Source organism: Mucor mucedo (genome assembly GCF_025094135.1).
Source record: "Mucor mucedo strain NRRL 3635 chromosome Unknown EV154scaffold_112, whole genome shotgun sequence".
NCBI classification, from domain to species: Eukaryota; Fungi; Mucoromycota; class Mucoromycetes; order Mucorales; family Mucoraceae; genus Mucor; species Mucor mucedo.
Window position 1 is genome coordinate 43,449 of NW_026252396.1, and position 19,185 is coordinate 62,633.

The 19,185-nt window shown below is 35.2% G+C and overlaps 6 protein-coding genes across 6 annotated transcripts; 3 read left to right on the forward strand and 3 right to left on the reverse strand.

Moving 5' to 3' along the window:
- Positions 1-83: 83 nt before the first annotated feature.
- EV154DRAFT_427800 (tyrosine phosphatase family-domain-containing protein) lies at positions 84-901 on the reverse strand (the record flags this gene model as incomplete). Its single annotated transcript, XM_051596376.1, has 5 exons — positions 84-290; positions 360-445; positions 503-518; positions 582-675; positions 723-901. 5 exons carry the CDS (start codon positions 899-901, stop codon positions 84-86), a joined length of 582 nt encoding a protein of 193 aa, XP_051453625.1.
- A 116-nt stretch (positions 902-1,017) lies between these two features.
- Positions 1,018-2,330, forward strand: EV154DRAFT_521888 (uncharacterized protein). The gene is made up of 6 exons (XM_051602945.1): positions 1,018-1,145; positions 1,220-1,537; positions 1,600-1,738; positions 1,794-1,861; positions 1,922-1,982; positions 2,046-2,330. Exons 1-6 carry the CDS (start codon positions 1,125-1,127, stop codon positions 2,261-2,263), a joined length of 825 nt encoding a protein of 274 aa, XP_051453626.1. The 5' UTR covers positions 1,018-1,124; the 3' UTR covers positions 2,264-2,330.
- A 7,495-nt stretch (positions 2,331-9,825) lies between these two features.
- EV154DRAFT_567817 (uncharacterized protein) lies at positions 9,826-10,383 on the forward strand (the record flags this gene model as incomplete). The annotated part of the gene is made up of 3 exons (XM_051606040.1): positions 9,826-9,936; positions 9,992-10,090; positions 10,144-10,383. 3 exons carry the CDS (start codon positions 9,826-9,828, stop codon positions 10,381-10,383), a joined length of 450 nt encoding a protein of 149 aa, XP_051453627.1.
- Positions 10,384-10,478: 95 nt separating this feature from the next.
- On the reverse strand, positions 10,479-11,419 carry EV154DRAFT_567818 (uncharacterized protein; the record flags this gene model as incomplete). The annotated part of the gene is made up of 3 exons (XM_051606041.1): positions 10,479-11,078; positions 11,132-11,327; positions 11,406-11,419. 3 exons carry the CDS (start codon positions 11,417-11,419, stop codon positions 10,479-10,481), a joined length of 810 nt encoding a protein of 269 aa, XP_051453628.1.
- A 130-nt stretch (positions 11,420-11,549) lies between these two features.
- Positions 11,550-15,597, forward strand: EV154DRAFT_521903 (Retinoic acid induced 16-like protein-domain-containing protein). Its single transcript, XM_051602946.1, has 5 exons — positions 11,550-11,799; positions 11,911-12,095; positions 12,158-12,568; positions 12,630-13,807; positions 13,880-15,597. Exons 1-5 carry the CDS (start codon positions 11,688-11,690, stop codon positions 15,393-15,395), a joined length of 3,402 nt encoding a protein of 1,133 aa, XP_051453629.1. The 5' UTR covers positions 11,550-11,687; the 3' UTR covers positions 15,396-15,597.
- Positions 15,598-15,620: 23 nt separating this feature from the next.
- EV154DRAFT_554822 (RNA methyltransferase, TrmH family, group 3) lies at positions 15,621-16,799 on the reverse strand (the record flags this gene model as incomplete). The annotated part of the gene is made up of 3 exons (XM_051605233.1): positions 16,420-16,799; positions 16,128-16,343; positions 15,621-16,058 (listed from the first exon to the last, which is right to left on the reverse strand). Exons 1-3 carry the CDS (start codon positions 16,756-16,758, stop codon positions 15,621-15,623), a joined length of 993 nt encoding a protein of 330 aa, XP_051453630.1. The 5' UTR covers positions 16,759-16,799.
- Positions 16,800-19,185: the final 2,386 nt, after the last annotated feature.

Genomic DNA, 19,185 nt, shown 5'->3' on the forward strand with positions numbered 1-19,185 from the left:
AAAAAAAAAAAGAGAGAGAGAGAAATTTTTTTTTTTCAGGTTGGAAATGTTGAGTGTTTTTTTTTTTATTTTGTGACGGAGTCTTAATAAGGGTCGGCCAAGGTAGGCCAATTTGGTAAATGCCTTTTATCAACCAGTGGCCAAACCTGCTTGGCATCATATAATTCAATGAATTGTTGATCCATTGATCTTGACTTTGGGTGTGAGAAACGACGGTATTCATCAAATATCGATGTATGGCTCCAATTTTGAATCTTTCTTAAACAACCAATTAAGCAACCTGTGCGATGCTACAATGAAAAAAGTATAAATTTTTCTGACATTTATATTTTTTTTTCATGCCGTTGTTACATGTATACCTTTCCCTTGTTACAATGGATTAATATCGGATGGTTGCGTTTATCTAATAGAGCAGCTAGTGCTGCACTGATCTTGTCTTCGGGGACTAGGAATAATAAAGATGAGTCGGCTGGAATATTACACGTACTGAATTAAACATTACTTTGCACAAAGGGTTCCTTTTAATAAAAGAGAAGAGTTGTAAATACATGTACATGAGTCACATAGCAAATGAATTGTACCTTGTTTCCTGCAATGCCAAACTGTAAAAACTGAATATTCTGTTCCTCTAAAAACTTCATGTTCTGTTCAGGATATTCTTCTAGGATTAACGTTCTAATGTAATGTCAATAAAGGGCTGCAATGAAATATGGAGAACATACAAGACACTTTTTAATTTTAACTTTTCTAGAAACTTGTAGTGCTTCTTTTTGGGAAAGGAAGAACGATACACGTGCTCACAGACCATATTGAAGTTCTCGGGAGGTATTAAAGCCTCTTCAAACAATTCAGTGTCATCCTGTACATTAAACGAATCTAACAAGGCCCAGTTAGGATCCATTACTTTTGGTGCTTGTACTAGACTCGATTCCTCTATTATTTCTTCCGCAATTACTTTGTTGTCCGTCATTAGTGTTTATGAAAAAAAAAAAAAAAAAAAAAAAAAAAAAAAAAAGAAGACTACGTTGCTGATTTTGTGTGTGTGTGCCGGTGGTTAAATTGATATCTTTTTTTCATAATCAATAATTAATTCCTTTTTATTCTGGTTTCTTAAACTATTACTCATGTCTACTCGATACCAAAAAGTAAGAAAGAAATACCTGTAGATAACAAAAAATCATTAAAAAAACAAGCTATTTTTTTCTTCATTGTGAATTAGTTATCTTCAACTGAAGAAAACGACCACCATGAGACTCCATCTACTTCCGCAACACAAGAACAACAATTGAATGATTTACAAGATTCGTTTGGAGAGTCCTTTGATGAGGAAGAAGAAGCAACAGTGACCGATAGACTTTTACGAGACGATACTGTTATCCATATGCCACCAACACCTGCAGTACAGCATCAACAGCAGCAACAACAACAACAAAATCGAGGACCACCTGCAGTACTACCTGTTTCTATGGACGGTGTATTTGCAAATATGTCAGCAAAACCAGAAACAGAAAGCAATAAATTGGATGAAACTCCTCCTGTAAATAGATATATTTATAAATTAACAAGGAGTTCAAGGAGTTTAATTTTTATAACTGATAGACATATGAAGAAGCTGCAGCGGACGCAACTCCACCTTATTGGCAAACAACAATTATCGCTCCAGCTGGTATGGGCGATATGATTCTAGTAGAAGGCATGCCAGTTGGAAGCATATTCTCATTCTTTTGGAATCTCCTGAGTATGTTCTCTCTATCACTCTTTTTCACTTATCTTGTCTAACATTACATAAACAGTATCTGCGAGTTTCCAGTTTGTGGGTTTCATGTTGACCTACTTATTACATACATCACACGCATCCAAAGTAAACCTTCAAAATACTATTAACTCACCAATTATACTCATCATTTTTCAATTTTAATAGCAAGGATCTCGGGCAGGTCTTGGCGTATCTTTAGTGCAGACAGGCTTCTATATTCGTAGTCGTAAGTCCTCCTAATAGAGTTACACGAATTCTGAATAATCTTTTTTTTTATTAATTCCTTTAGGTGGTACATTAGAAGATGATGAATATTTCTATAGTGGGAAAGAAACTGATTCCAAAGCTTCAACAAAGGCAGAAGATAGTACAGATGCTGACATCATTGCTTATTTTCTCATGATGTTGGGTTGGTTTATCGTCATTCGTGCTTTAGCGGACTACTTTAGAGCAAAGCAAATGGAGAAAATCATTTGTTCGGAACCTGTAGCAGAGTCCATTGTTTAAACAAAAATATTTATGTAATACCCATTCTTTTTCTCATAAAAAAAAACTCTTGTCTCATTACTATTGATCTGTAAAATTAAGCCTCGTTTGTTTAATATAGACTTTCAATTAAAATATGAAACAGGCACAACCATAAAAAAAACATGGTATGGTGTCATTCATACATACGTAAGCATGTGTCATGCCAACAGACCTTGTCTCTGATTCGACCAGTTTAGCTTGGCAACTATTTTACTTAACAATGGGGCTGAAGTAAAATAAGAAAGATAAAATCAGCCCAAGCATTGAATAATAATAATATTATAAACCAACGGCGTAGTTAACCGTGTCAATTGTACCATATAACGAATGAGGAACTATGTGGCTTCTAACGCACGTTCTGATACCTGCCTAAATCCCTCAAAATTGCCTCACGCTCTGCAATGCCAAGAGTGATGAAAGCTCAAACTGCAGTGACATAATCTATCTGATAAACTCAGATCTAGATACTCGCAAGACATTGGAATTGCGATCGAGTGGATTCAAGTTTTTTGGTATATACCGATATTATTTGCCAACAAAATAACATCACTGCATAGCGTAAAATGATTTGTTGATTATAAATATTATGCGCTTCTTGGAATGCTAACCTCTCGAGTATGCTAAATCCTTATTTAGACGGTAAAAATAGAGTCGAAAAATTGGTAATCGTGTAAGAAGCGTCTTAGCATCTTGTGCATGCTCTGTATAACAGTTAAACTTCACGTTCCTGTCATGCACTGTGCTCATTGCATTTTGTTTGCATCTGAGTGGATAATTTAATATCGTTTGCGTAACACAAACATGATTTGGTAAAAATAGAGTGCGGCTGGTAAATATGCTATTTTATGATTCGGACATCCGTAAGTGAAATGTTAAATTGAAAGCAAACAGCTTAACATATATGTGTATATTATAGTATCTGTCAATTAAGTACTAAAAATGACAAACGTAGAAGTAGGAAGTCTTATATTAGCGTACCTTGTTGGACGTATTTATGACAGCTTTTCCTTAGTCCGCCAGGCATCTATTTTCCTTTTATTACTCAATTGGGAAAAGTATTTTGAGGCTTTAACGACAACCAAATAAGGGTCTTCTTTATCTGTACCTGAAAATATTTATATTATTATATCATGTTTTAAGTTGTTGTATTTCTAGTACGCGTCGTGTAGGAAGGTACCAGGCCTAAAAAGCTATAAATCGTAAGTAAAACTTAGTAGAAGAACCGACTTAAGTTTGTCAAGGGTGACAAAACATTGTTATATATAATATGTTATTGTGATTTATTTCAGAAAAATGAGGGTTTCACAACATGTTTATTACATTATTTTATAATTTGTCCTTCGTTTATCTACTTTTTTTTACAAACCAATAAATTTTGCGACAATTCCAGTTGAAATCTTACCTCAAATATTCCGTCTACTAGAAACAAAATTCGTCTATCAATGTGTATATGTATGCAAGAATTTGAATTAACCAGATCTGGAGGCTTATTACAACCGTTTGAGCTTGAATCAATTCAACATCTACCATGCAAATATGATTTTCAAAAAAACGTCCTGCAGCAACATGATTACTCTAAAAACTGCGCCCATGTTAAAAAAATATACTTGAGGGATCACTAATACGTGACCCCTAGATCAGACTTTTCTCAAAAAGACTTTATTACGCTTTTAGAATCTATGCCAAGCCTGAAATATATGGAATTGGGTATCCTATCCAAATATATATATATCCAACTTATAGCCAGTTCGGAATTGACGCACTGTCTGAACCATGTAGAAGATAATAATTTTGCTGTCCCTAATTCAGATTTCAGCTATTATTTTGCCGCCAAGTACAAAGTTCGCGCCAATTTGCTTCGACTCGTCCTTGATAAATGGCAAGAATATGTATCTATTCGTTCGCATTATGACAGGACTCTAAAAATTTTAACCCATTTTAAAAAAACTGACATTTTCTATCTCTCACTAATCATAGTGACGAAACACTTTCAATGTTTGCCATTCATAAAGCATGTCCGAACTTGGTACAATTTGAAGTCTATAGTACTTGCTACATATTGAATGTTATTACTACTAACCATTTCGACCATAGTAAAACGAACACTACTTTTAAAAGGCTACGTCTCAGCGTACCCACAATACCAGAAAACTACAGCAGATATATTGCACACTGTATTTCCACTCAAATTCATACTATACATCTGACATTTGGAACAAGTTTGAATCCATGGGTTAATGCTGTCGGCTTATCTAATGCTGTTAATCTTACTAAAAGATTAGGTACTGTGGTTGGTACCACACTTGCCTTCAGTGTAAATAGAATGTAAAGCTCTACCAGTCCATCAAACATGACACTTTACTTCCAGCTCCTGAATGACTTTAGGGGGAACAGAGATGTTTATTATGAATTTATGTACCAGGATAAAACCGGCGGTAGTATAGACAATTTAAAACTTTCATATTTGATGAAAGATTCCGATTAGTATCGTCGAAATGACAAATGTCACATTGCCCTTGAATCGCGTTACCAGACACAAGACGCTCCATTATTAGACCAGAAGTTATTAGGGATCTGTCAGTTGATCTTGGAAACCCAAATCCCGAATTTCCAGCGGCCTTTCAAAATATGTAATCCAGAACTGTCCAAACCTCGAAAGTTTTAAGTTTTATGGTCTTTCAAGAAAGGATCTTTATTTACGTACAAGCTTACATTACAATCCGAATTCTTCAAATTGCCCCAATGATTCAATTGATGTAAAAAAAAAAGGCTGACAGTTGCTATTGGCCGTAAAACACTTCCACCGGATAATCTGGGCCAACTTTCTTTTATTTTCCATATATTGGACTTTATATGGGAGCTATGAGAAGAGATATACCACAGGAAAAATATTTGGAGGAAAGAGACGTCTCTGTCTTTAAAAACTCGTAGCTACTCTATCTTGATATTGACGTATGAATGCCTAAACCAATTCATGTTTTGTATACTGATCGAGAAGTATCTTTCGATTTTCAAATACTATATACTTCTAATCACAACATTGATTTAAAAATATCGGAGGAAAGGAAGAGAATCCGCAAAAGCCGGATATTATTTTCTATTATTCGATGTAACAAGATTACAATAATCATAATCTTAATGAATTGTTACCAGTCATCTTTGATTGCAGTGATTGAAAATGGGCAGTTCCGTGATTAACCAAGTATGGGCAATGTTTATAGCGACAGAAATTATATGCACTATAATTCATTTTATGTGGTATAAACATTCAAAACATTTGTGGGTATAATTCTACATCAATAAAAAGAAATAAACCATAAAAGGCTTCATCAAGGCCGTTAAATTTCAAAGCTATTAACTACCGATAAAAGCTTCTCAAGGTTAACATTGCCATTCCCGATGAACTGCTATACTCAAACGATGATGTACCTTTGAAAAAACAAGTACAGTGCACCAATTTACAAGTAGTTGAGTTTTTTTTTTGTATTTTTTTTCTGCATCTCAATGAAGAATATGAAGCATATGATGCGAGTGGCCTTTATTTGATAATGCACCGAACTTTATTGTTTTCGTTGTCCCCTAGCACCTCATTTTGAGGCAATCTTAAAATACCATGAAAAAAAGGAGGGATGGGTCAGTCACGACATCTATCTATTTTTTTTGTATTAGCAGTGATAAACGAATCGTTATTCGTAGAACATCTATGTATGCAGACTCTTTAAAAACCACAAAATATAAGTTAACGGAGATAACAACGGGGATAATAACGGGGAGGGAAGTCGGGAGGGGGGGGGGGGGGGAGGAGCATATCCATTAAAATACGTATTACCGGATTTTTTTTTTCTTTGGATAAAATCACGTTGTACCGACATGTAAAAAAACCTTAATTTCTCGTATGCTTGTTGTGCAGCGGGAGCACTAAAAATATAGGTAGTACACTACTCTTTTAATTATGCATATGGTCTTGAAGTGAAAAAAAAGAACAGTATTTATAGGTTCTATATGGTTGTTCTCATTGTGGGTATTTTGTTTGATCTAAAAGAATAATGGATAAAAATAAGAATAACATAGAATTTTACATGAATTATGCACTGCTGTGAACTCACAGGGCATATAAATTCCATGTTACACTCAAAGAGCGCGTTAATGTTGTGTGCTACAATACACTTTTAGAGTAACCTGGAAGGCTTTAATCCATGTAAACGGTAATAACGACGATAAAATGTGCTAGCATTAAAAAACCAAATCGCTGTAAAGACCAACGTTCATTCACCTAATGATGACAAAGCCAAAAAAAAAGGCTGCAGATTGTTGTTTAAAAAGTTGACGATTCTAGAAAACCTTTTTTTAACGCAAATAAGATACAGATCCAAAAATATTTGCGTGCAACCCGTTTATCTAAAGACACACACACACACACACACACAAAAGAAGGTACATGTGACGCTAAGAGATAGCAGTGTTACTTAGTTTATCGGACAATATCCTATAAAATGTAAACAATTCGCCCAAGGTCATGTTCTCGAAAAAGTTAAATATTAACCTTTTACCTCTTTTTTCTTAATTTAAATCACTCTCCGCTGTCAACAAAGTGTATAATTGAAACTCTACGAGTGATACGAGGTATAAAAGGCTGAGTCAATGGATGCTGAGTTCCGCTTGTAGCTACTAATATGCCAAAATAGAAAAAGAGAAGAGAGACTTGGATCAGGAACAAAAAACCTAATGTTTAGTTTCTCATTTAAACAAGAAAGAATAAACTTTGGTGGATATAGGACTGAAGCCTAAAGTAATGATGCATTTCTCTGAAAAGGTTTCAAGTAGAAATCCAATAATAATGGATCAAAAGCAAATTAATGAATATAAAAACTTGTAACACAACGAGCACAAAAGAACGACGGAGATGAAGTAAGGAAGTAAAGTGATTTGAATGCTGAACACATTTTAATGTACCGATACTCTGGACCAAAGAAAAAAAAAAGGAAATTTAAATAAAAAGTAGCGCCTTAAAAGAAAGGAAGAACGAAGCAAAATAAAACAATCTCTTAGTATGCTTTATACATGCATGGACCTTTGGGATAAATGTAGCCATAATGTTCGGTTGCTCCCTTGATCTATTCCTATAATACAACAAACGAAATAGAGCCATAGTAACATTACAACACGAGTATTCTAATGCCAACAGAAAGGCTAAATACAGCAAGTTAATTTACAAAATAAGGACATGACATCAGTCCTTAATGATCAAAAAGTGCCAGTTGATGTTATACAACCCCGAACTTCCCCACTTTTCATAGTCAGCACACCTCTTCCGATTGAAATGGAATTTTTCTTAATATTCACACAAATATACAATGAAAGCCAAATGTAATGCATTGATCCGTTTATCTAATTTCATGAGCGCTTTTTTTTTTAGTTATATCATGTATAAATGATTGAAAAAATCAATGAGCTCTTCAATAATTCTTCAATCATACCTTATTGAAGCTTTTTGTTGTGTATTTCATTTCCTTTGTCAGAACGCAAGATAAATTTTAGAGAATTCAGCAAACATCTGTACTGTGAGCCATCACTCACGAAGTCATTAACAGACATATTCCTCCAAAGTCCGCATACGTGCGATATAGTAATGAGCGATATCTTGGAATTATGTCAAATCATTTTTTATCCAAAGTTCCTATGAGGAACGCCTTTCTACACAAGACTTTCTTTAAAAAAAACGCGATTACTGTAAGTCATTCTTCTAAAAAAAACATGTGGCTTACCTAGTTCCCATAAAGAAACATCATGTTTATAACAGTGAAACGAACTTTAATCCCATCATCCAGGTAGTACGTAAACAGTGCTTACTTAGCACAGGCACACGTTTTTTTAAAGCACTTTTTATTAGATGATAATAGTGATATATTTAGGCAGCATATGGATTGCTGAGAAGACGAAAAAACAGCCAAAAAAAAAAATACAATAAAAAAATTATGGTTTGATAGAAAATAGGTTATTTATCCCAGAATTTGTTTATTTTTTAACTTGTGAATTCAAAATGTGATCATTTATTTAATCACATTTAGCATAAAAAAAATGCAGTTCTTTATATTGATTAATTAACATATTATCTAATACATATATCCGTGAGTAATTTTTTACTGACTTCCAGATACCCAGATATAGAACAATTCCGGCCATTAATAGAATAATAAGTGAAATACACGACATAAACAACAAAAACACTGGTCCTGATAACATTATTATTTTTGGAAAAATATTATTCTACATTTGAATTTTTTTTTTTTTCACATAACGTTAGAGATGCTCTTAGAGCTTAGCGGGGTTCTGCAAAATACAAAAATCTGCATTATTTGTTTTCAATTTCTCATACAACATGCTTTATTTAGATGTAAAAACAACATAATGATGGCTTTTACATGTAAACTAACAGCCTCATCATAGCTAATAATTTTTGCAGATCAATCTAGGCATGATTCACGAAAGCACTGTTGAAACCTGGCTTTCGAGAAAACCAAACCCCGGGTACATTATCACTGAATTCTATAATCACTGATATGATTGGTTGAATTGGACAAGCTGTGAACAAGAAAACCGCTTCAATTGAGCCTTTTCACAGATCAATGATGCATGATTCTCCGTAAAGGAACTTTTGTCTATCGATTTAACTTTTGACCAGAATGCACTGTCCAAGAGCCGCTTTCATTAATCAGGATTAAGCTATCCGATCAGAGTTTTCAAATTGAGAGTGAGGAACGCTGTACAACTGTCAATTTAGGTTAAAAAGTAGTGGAGCGTAAAATAAAAAGAGTGGAATTATCGTGCTTTTAAACAACAAATTCTCAGAGAAGTTGCTTGTCGAATCAGTACCTTACAATGTAAACGATGTCGAAAACAAGTACATTAAGATTGCAACAAAAAATAAGGACATGGTGGATGAGGAAAGACATGTGCATGTTATAAATCAATGAGGGAATCTTTACACCGACCTTAAAAAGAAACCCAGCTTGGACCAGTTGCTAAAAAAGTAGTAGGAATAGTCGAAGCTAATAAGAAAATAATTACAGGCACGCTTGAAAGATAGAAACCAAATAGCTCACTTCCTGGAAAGATATCTCAGAGCAATTGATGACGTTTGGAGTTGCAGGATTTTAAGCCGGTTGCGAAAAGAAAAAAAAAAGAGACTCTTAGTGGAACAAAAACTGCGCGGAAGAGATTGAAAATGAAGTTATTGTAAAACATGTCGAACAGGATGAGGAGGGACCTTAATTTAGTATTAAGGGACACCAACGGACATTCGTAAATAAGGGTAATCAAAGATGCTACATAATTGACGGCCTTAACCTCCAAAACTAAAGTTTTAATCCGATCCCTTGAATGTGTATCACTTTCTGAAATTGGTTATAAAACTCCACAAACGGGCCGAAAACTCGATCTCACATATAAATTGCTTCTCTCTCTCTCTTTTTTTTTTATTTTTTATTTTTCATTTTCATCCTTTCTTTTTGTAATCAAAATAATAATAATATATACATAAAATGATTGCAAGTAGAAACATGAATTACACTACGCTAGATGATGTGAAGGATATACCCTCTTCTATTGTTTGGACACAGACGATGGAATCAATTACACTGCAAATCGATATAGTTAGTTGATAAACAAGACAGAGAATAGAAAGAAGAAAGACTAATGCTATTTTAGAATCATGTTAGGGTGTCGCTTACAGAGAAATACTTGAAGTTATCTACAAAGACTGATACGATTACTTTACCGTTATTTCAGCGAGTGCACATTGAGCAGGTATATATAAAGAAAAGATGAAAGAGGAATGTGATACTAAACAGTAAATTTAGTGCGATGTGGAGCAAATGAGCCTGACGAACAACAGCATTATCTTGACGTTAGAAAAAGATAGCTTTGATTTATGGCCTCATCTATTAATGCAACAGACAGACGAAGAGATAGAAAGCCAATTATTAGAGTCAAACTTCCTATTAGAGATTCAGTACAAACAAGACACAGTAGCGATATACGATACATTAGACTTTGACAGTGTAATTAATGGACAGGGAGAGAAGACTGGTCTTGAATAAATAAAATAAAATAAAAAATAAAAGAAGGGTAACGGACTTTTACGGACCGATTGACCTATTATGGTAAATGTGATCTATTTTTATAATGCATTTTATTATGTTTTCCACTCTGGAGCATTAAAATTTAAACCCTTCTTTTTTTTTGGTATAATTGAGGATGGTAATGGTGTAGGAGGTATTTGTTGAGGGGAATTAACTCGAGTAGCAGGAGGAGAGACCAAGGATGAAGGGTTCGGTATCTTTACTCTGCAATGTATGATTTCGCCATTCATGTTGGTCGTATCAAATATTAAATATCCATCTTCTTCTTTATATGAACAATCTTCTTCTTCTTCTTTGGCTGGATGTGTCAGTTCTTCAATGCGCTTTTTATACATGGCTTCCTTTTCTTCAAATTCAGCTTGGATGGAATGGTACTTGTTTAATAATTGTTGATGCTTGTTGTAGAGTTCTATATACTGTGAATTGTTTTTAATCATCTCATCATGTGTTTCATGCATTATGGGCTGTTGATCTGGTTTCATTGGTGGCTTTTGATGCAGTAAAATTGGTCTGTTGTTATCTTGTTCTTCTAGTGCCTGAAGCCGTTGCTCAAACCGTTTCTTGGTTACCTCTAACGATAATAGTCTGAGATCTAGATTGTCATATTTCTCTTGTCTTGCCCATAGTGTGTCTAAATGGTTGATAGGTTGTTTCTGTTATATAGTTAGTTAGTGGCTATATTAGATGCTTGTGAATAGATACAAACATAGGGAGGGTAAGAAAGGGTCTGTGGTAAAGACAGAGTGGTTATAGTTGTACGTTGATCATCATCCTCCTCTTCTTCCTCTTCTTCTTCTTCCTCCATAACTGAACAAGTAGAAGAAGACGCCTTTTCTATAAATCGAACGATGGCAGGGTCAACAAATGATATAGAAGGTAAGGTGTGTCTTCTTTTATTCGTGCTAAACAGAAATATAAGACGTTTTCCTCTCTCTCTCTCTCTTTTTTTTTTTTAAAAAAAAGGAAATATAACAACTCACCTGGTATAATCCATGCTATCTTTTTATGAAAAAGAAGAAAGAAATAAAAAAAAAGGAAAAAACAAACATACATGTATTCGGTTTATTTGAACCATAAAGGTATTTTATTAACACCCCCCTTCTTTTTTTTTCCCTGAGTACAATCCCATTTTAAAGCCCAATCAGAATTACCCCTCTTTCTCTCTCTATTCTCTCTCTCTCTCTCTCTTTTTCTCTCGATTTAATATTTTCCCTTACTTTTTTTTTTGAACCTAACCTTTTTCATCATAATAATAATTTACAATGTCCATGTTCCTTTCCAAATTCCTGTCTGGAAGGAATGTGGCCAAGTCAAAGCTTGAATTATTAACAGAGGCTTGGACTAATATTCAAAAGTATTACGAAACTGCAGCTGGTATAGTGTTTTTATTACGAGGTTTTTTTTAAATTGTGATAAAAAAAAAACCATAAGGAAAGACAGTAATAGAAAACAACTAATCTTGCATTTCTCCCTTTCTCCTAATAGATCCTCTTAAAGATGCTGTTGATCTCACACCTATTCCGCACAGTTTACAAAACATTGTAAAGTTGATTCAAGCCGAAGAAGTCGAACATCATCGAGCTAGTGGAAGTTTAGAAACAGGACCTTGTTTAGAATATCTGTTACAGAAGCGCGTTCTAGAGGAATTAGTGGAATTTGCCAAAGTCGATGTAAATATATTGTTGATGGCCCTTTTTACTTTTAAATTGAACACAAGTTTTATTTTTTGTAGACACCGTACGGTATGAGAGTTCATTGTCTTCGATTTTTCTGTAGTCTGGTCACAAATGTTCATGCTCAATTGTTACCAGAGCGTGCGGTTCATGTTCCGCTCCAAAAATTGATTACCTCTTGTCATCGACTGATAGCGCATCATTACGAACAATTAGCCACAGAAGCTGAACTCTGTCCCGAAGAAAGAACCGCAGCCATCTCCGAATTATCATTGGAACTTGTGAAATTAATGCATGGTGTCTTTTCACATTTTAAAGGAGCCAATGCAGCTCTTATGGACTTGTTTTTCGAAAGGGGTTGGTGTAGAGCCCTGGGTGAAAACGTCTGGAGATCATCCAAGGACGGCAAGAATTTACATAAACGTAGAGAGAGTTTTGAAGAGAAAATAGCTTGGAATATTTTCTTAACTGTAAGTCTACATGATGGTCTTCGGCATTTTTTTTTTTTTTTTTGTTAATTGTCTATATTAGCCTCGATTTGATATGTTTACATACTTAATTGACTACATGAATATCCCAGGTGAAACAGGTGAGATTGCAAGAGAAGCCATTCTTTTTGCATTACGTTTATTAGAGGACGATCCCGAATACGTCTGTTACGTGGTCGAATACTCTGGTCTATGTGAAGTCATGGCTGAACGTCTCTCACTGTTTTTCGCCTGCTTGCCTAAAAACGCCGGTGCTTTCAACATCTCCAGCAACAATCGTGTCAGTGCGGTCCGTACCTCACGTCGTAGCATCACATTTTCTGTACCCGCCATGATCACCAACAACAGTTTGATGATCACCGTCAATGCGCAAAACAGCTTTAAAAAGAAGCGTAGAAAGCGTAGTCCCTTTGACGTTAATTTTGTTCGTACCTTGGAATCCATTGGAGAAAAAGAACGTGTGGTGGATGAGTTTTATAGTTTTTGGGAGTATCTTAACGACGTTGCACGCGTGGCTGAAAAGAGATTGATGACCGCTCTAATGGCTCAGTTGACCACCATCTTTTGGCACCCGACAGTATGTGCTGCATTAAGTTCGCCGTCGGCTGAGACTGCTACGTCCGCTACCGCTTACACAACAGAGATGATCAGATCCTTGACAGATCAACGTTTATTGCACGTCTTTTTGGTTGTGCTCTTGGGTGAAGATGGTGGTATTGGAAAAGACATTGAACCTGAAGTGAAAACATACATACCGATACAAGACCTGATTGATGATGACCGTGATGATGAAACCATGTCTGCTCAAACAGGCAGTGACGATGGAATGAAAGAAAAGGAACCAGAATCAGACGAAGATTGGACTTTACGGTTACTTTTAATCAATCGTATCGATGCTGATAATCATGAATTATCATTGGCCACCTTACGTTTATTTGACACCATCATGGAAACCTATAATCAATTCGCTATTTATAATTTGGTGTTGCGTAATTATCTTGATATCTCACCTGACGGTGAATATATTGAAGACGATGCAAGAGATGTGACAGATACGTCTTCTTTGGGTTCCAAAGTGGTGGATAATGCAAGTATTGTGACAGTAGAAGAACCTGCTAAAGTTGATGATCTTGCTATTGGTGATAATGCATCTACCACAACGAGCAATACTACAGCCAAAAAGGAACACAAGACGGAAAAAGTAAGATGGCTTGTTGAAAGGTAAGAAAAAAAAAAGTAGTACATAATACATGATTTAGATCCCTTCCTTTAACCCAAAAATAACATAAATAGAGTGCTGTCATTATTACCATTGGAGGACGAATTGGAAAGAATGAAATCACCCCCACTATCATCTGTCATTCCAACTGACTCTTTTGTATCCACTGTGCATGGACAATCGGATGACTTGGGTAACCCCTATGCAGTAGTACCCGGTAATAGTTATGATGATTACTTTCATGAAGCGCAAGAAAGGTTCCATTATGCTCTTTTAGCAAAGAACTTTTGGCAAACTTCTTATCCTCCAGTCAAGACACGTAAAGATTTTGAACGTGAAGCAGAAAACCGTAAAGGACGTCCGAGTCGACCTCCACACGAAAATGACGGAGCTAGTATCACCAGCACCACAACCACCAATACCAGTAAAAAGCCCGAGGCATTTGAAGGTCTTTTCCTCAGTCGAATCTTTGATCAGTTTTATAAAATGTTGGAGTTACCCATGGAACAGAACTTATTGGTCACAAGTATCTTGCAGAAAATTGCAGGTGTGGTGGACAAACGCATGGACGGGGTCATTTGTGACTGGCGTGCTGTACGTGTGGGCATTGATGGTGCCTTATATGGTGGTGTATGGGCGTTACCCAGTGCCAAGAGTAATCGACGCAGTTTGTATGCTTTATTAGAACAAGTTACGTTTGAAGCTTTAAAAAGAGCTCAATTAGTACCTAATTTTGAAACAAGAATTTCGATTGCCAAGAAACGAGGTATTTCACCGGGTGGAGGTGGTAATGGTGTGGGTTTGCCTCAACCACAAAGTAGTTTATCACTAAATACCGATCATCGAGCACGAAGAGAAAGTAGTCCTGCTATTCAACAAACAGTTTCACCGCGTACAAGTGATCATCTTTCCAGAAATCATCAGAACCTATCCAAGATTGTATTTAATAAGGGATCCACATCGACATTAATGCCATCTTCACCGCGTAGCCCCTCTACGCCTGCAGCAACTAAATCAGCAGGTCTTTTACCTTTAAGGATTACACGCGATATGGGATTAGGTGGAAGTGGAGGAACTGGATCACCTGGCAATCCCAACTCACCTTCTTCAACCTTCTTTCAAAACTCGCAACGTTCAAATGCAACACCTGTCACCATGACCAATCCCTTTGCTAAATTATCCAATTTTGTACAATCTTACATTGTATTGCAGGAATTCTGTAAAGAATTAGCGGCAGTGATACTTGTACGACATGCAACAAATTATAACGAAATTGGGTTTGTGCGATACCAGGAGCAACGTGAGATGATGTTGATTGATCCTGGGCCACCGAGTGGATTCAATGGTCATCAACAAGTGATGCATGGAGGCAATAACCCACAGGATTGGTTACTAGATGAGACCAACGATGATGACGAGGAAGAAATCAAGTATAAACAAAAGAACTTTGATAAATGGAAGAATAGAATTTCAGTCGTGTCAACTTTAGCCGATTGGAGAAGTGTGAGAAGTTTAGATACCATTGATGAAGCCATCACAGCAAGAGTACCTTCTAGAACCACAGGATCCACAGAAGCTGTTAAAGGTTAATTATCAACCCCCCAATCCTTCTCTCTCTCTCTCCCTTTCTCTCCCCTTCTCCCTTAATATTTTTGTTATCTTATTATTCCTTACTTCTTATATATATCTTTTCTTCACCTCCCACGCGCGCGCCTCTTTCTTTTTCTTTTTTTTTTTTTTTTTTTTTCTTCAAACTATTCTAGTTTATTTCTAATAAAAAATCACACGAAAAAGTCTAGTCTAATATACATACAATTATTGAGAAATGGCAGTTGAAATAAGCACACCAGCAGCTACACCGACATTTAAACTATCTACAGCACCATGGAATTTATCTTTACAAGCATTAGGAATACTGACAAATGATTGACATCCATTCTTGACATTGGTACGAAGTCCAGTTCCTTCATTACCCAACACTAAAATCACGGGTTTCTCGCTTGTGTTTTCACGGAATTGAGTCAGGTTGATGGATGGATTGGCGTCACCTGCGGCTCCAATAATTTGCCAGCCATTTTCGTTGGATTCCTTCAAGAATTTGACAAGGTTGGGTGTTGAATAGATATCCATCATTTCAATTGCTCCAGAACTGACTTTGGAGACAGCAGGACTGAGAGGAGCACTGTTTTTACTACAGAGTAAGACACCATCTACACCAAAGAAATGCGCTGTTCTTAAAATAGAGCCCAAATTCTAATATATACTCATGAAAAATTGCTTCTCACAGGTGGGCATACATTCACTCTTTATAAAAAAACATACCTGAGGATCTTGCACTTCATCTAAAGCGATCCAGAAAGGCATGCGGTTGGACTTTTGGAAGGAAATAGGAGCAACTTCCTTTTGACTGCTACTTTCACGATCTTGTTCACTTCCTCTTTTGTTAATTCTTGGTAATGCTTCATATTCGTTTTCTTTTAAAGTTGATAATGCACTGATCTCGACAGGTTCTCTTGGTGAAGCCTTCAACACTACACCCTTTGTTTCAATGCTGTCCAATTAGCCTTTTTTTTTTTTTTATTTCTATTCCCATTAGACAATGTTCCTGTTTTACCTGGTGGGTTTTATTTTCTGTCAAATTATTCAGTCTTCCTTTATCGACCGCCACTGTGTAGATACTAGCAGCCTTTGTTAATTGAAGGATCTCGTCCATTAAAGAGGCATCCTTCTTCTGTGTCGTCTTTTTCTCGTCGGATTCAAGAATATAAACGGTGTCCAAGACAGATCGTTTTTTCGATTGAAGAGCAGAAAGGACACTGGATAAACCATACACATGGTCCCAACCTGAAGGTGTAGGTGTATAATTGCCGCTTTTCACCTTGTTGTGGAATGGCTTACGATAACCTGTGTTGGTAAAGTTACGAATGAATAAGCGAGATCGAAGTGCAGACATTAGTTTTAGTTTGAGGAAAGAAAGGTTTTTTTTTTATATTGTGAAGCGGGTGGAAGAGCGGTCTTAAAAAAAAAGAGCAACCGTCGCATAAAATAAATGTCACTTTTTGTACGAGGGTTCCAATACATTCTGCTTTTCATGTAATTCTTTGTATACGATAACCATGGTATTTAATCACTATTTTACCTAATCCTGCGATGCGCAACTATAAAGTCAACTCGTTAACAAGCATGTATTATATAGTTTAAAAGCATGAGCTTAATCCATGAAAACGATATGGAAAGGCATTTTTACCGAGACAAAAATAAATAAATAATCAGGGCCGTATGATTGCTCTCACTTTTATAAGCTCAATTATGGTCAGCTATAAAGAATTTAAGAGCTATTATTTTGTTGCTTGCAGTAAAGTTTCGCTTACACATACATGGGACAGCTTTTTATATATTTGTCTTATGGGCTTTTCTCTAAATATGCAGATGTAAGTAGGAATAAAAATGATAGTAAGAATATGATGAAATGTGATTAAAAGCAACATCATTACCAATATTGCTGTCTCAACATTTTTTTTAGCGTGATTCCTGAGAAATTCGAGAGATAAAACAACGAATTAAGAATAAAATAAAGAAATTTGACGAAGTAAAATTATCAAACTGCAAAAATAAACTAAAGTCTTCATTATACAATAAATTGGGTTCCTTATATACATATTCAGGGCTGGCTGAATATCAATCATTAAAGTGAAACCTGTCAAATATACAACGGGCGTATTATCAATTAAAGGTCGAGCATCTCATGGTACCTTCGAGAATCTTGTTATTGACGAGCGATCATATCATTGGATTGTATTATCTGGAATAAATGTATGACTATTGTTTTCTATATGTTGATGAGTAATCAATGCGTAGTAAATAGAGTGTAATAGCATGTATTTGATTTAAAGAGTAATGCAATAATGATTTATAGAAAGGTTATCAAATAAGAAAGAAGGAATTGATGATAGAGTTATATCTGTATATAAGCTCGATCACAACAATTCCACTAGGCATCAGCATATAAGACGAGGTTACTCAGTATCAAACCATTTAGGGAAATGATTCAATATACCTATGTCTACTCATTACAGAAACAATCTGGTCGTAGACGATTCATCGCAAGGTTGCTGTTTCTTCTGCATCTATTTTGATCAATTAAAATAGGTTCTTCTCTGCGGTAGGTTGATGCTAATATTTTTGAATAATTTTATTGTATTGAATTCGTCCTTGGAGTGACGGATAATGGTTTCTCAGTATCTTAAAAGTGATCATAATAATGAAAGAGGGAGAAAAAAAAATTGACTATAAAAAGTTCCGAAGAAAAAGCTGGCCGAGAAAATGTACTGCTTAAAGACGATGGTTATGGTACAAACAAACAGTAGGAGTCCATTGTAAGCAGAACAGAAGAACAAAGTGAAACCAACTCTTTACCTTTTTAGTATTGTAATTTTGTAAAACTGGAATACTTTGGTCATTTTTTTTTGCGATATTTTTAAAAGACTAAATAAAATTGAACTGCAACCAGTTTCTTCTTATTTTTTGTGCATGTTTGAAGACCTCTACAACAACTATCAATGAGATACGACAAGATTATAACTTGATGGGATCTCTGTTCACTCTGTTACTGTGGGTTTAGGAAGACGGACATTTCGTGAGGCGAAATATATATTGAATAAATAATTACACTAGATTAAGCACGCAGACAACAAATGAGTTGAGTGTCTAAATGATAGTTAAAGATGTGGTGATCTGCTATTTTGTTGCTACATTAAATAAATACATATCTATGACATCAATACATTAAAAATAAAGGAATCAATTACCCAATATAGATAGTTAGTACTATCATATCACAAGGTTACAAGAACACAGTGACTAAGGCTAACTAAAGATATGGAAGTACAATGTGTCTAAGATGACAGTAATTTCAAATGTAACATATTTACAATGTAAGCAGTTAAAGGTAACAGGATACACACTGGGAAAATGATAACAACTCCAAAAATACAATAAAAATAGTGGCACAGCAGATAGTCTTTTTTATATAAATACTTGTTCATTTTATTTCATAATAAAGACAATCTTATAAACAGTCTCAAATTACTTATATACTGCCTTATAATATTACTTACCTATAAACACAACAAAAGAATCTGATGTGGTATTTGACAAAATAGTTACAATAAAAAAGTAATGAAATGAAATTATATTTTTATTGGAGGTAAAAAATAGACTAAAAGAACTCTGCTGCTATGAAATAATTGATCCTTTTTATATTGCACAATTCTCCTGAGTTTTAATGATAAGTCAACCTTTCTGGTTTTGAAATAGATCTGTACTTTGTTTCCCGCCTTAGGTTAAATGAATACTACTCGTTAGAATTGTTTCCAGTTAA

Coding starts and splice junctions, on each gene's coding strand:
- EV154DRAFT_521903 (XM_051602946.1), top strand. CDS start 11,688: ATGTCCATGTTCCTTTCCAAATTCCTGTCTGGAAGGAATGTGGCCAAG. Junction 12,096..12,157: donor TGGAATTTGCCAAAGTCGAT/GTAAATATATTG, acceptor TATTTTTTGTAG/ACACCGTACGGTATGAGAGT. Junction 13,808..13,879: donor GTAAGATGGCTTGTTGAAAG/GTAAGAAAAAAA, acceptor TAACATAAATAG/AGTGCTGTCATTATTACCAT.
- EV154DRAFT_521888 (XM_051602945.1), top strand. CDS start 1,125: ATGTCTACTCGATACCAAAAA. Junction 1,538..1,599: donor AATTGGATGAAACTCCTCCT/GTAAATAGATAT, acceptor TATAACTGATAG/ACATATGAAGAAGCTGCAGC. Junction 1,983..2,045: donor AGGCTTCTATATTCGTAGTC/GTAAGTCCTCCT, acceptor TAATTCCTTTAG/GTGGTACATTAGAAGATGAT.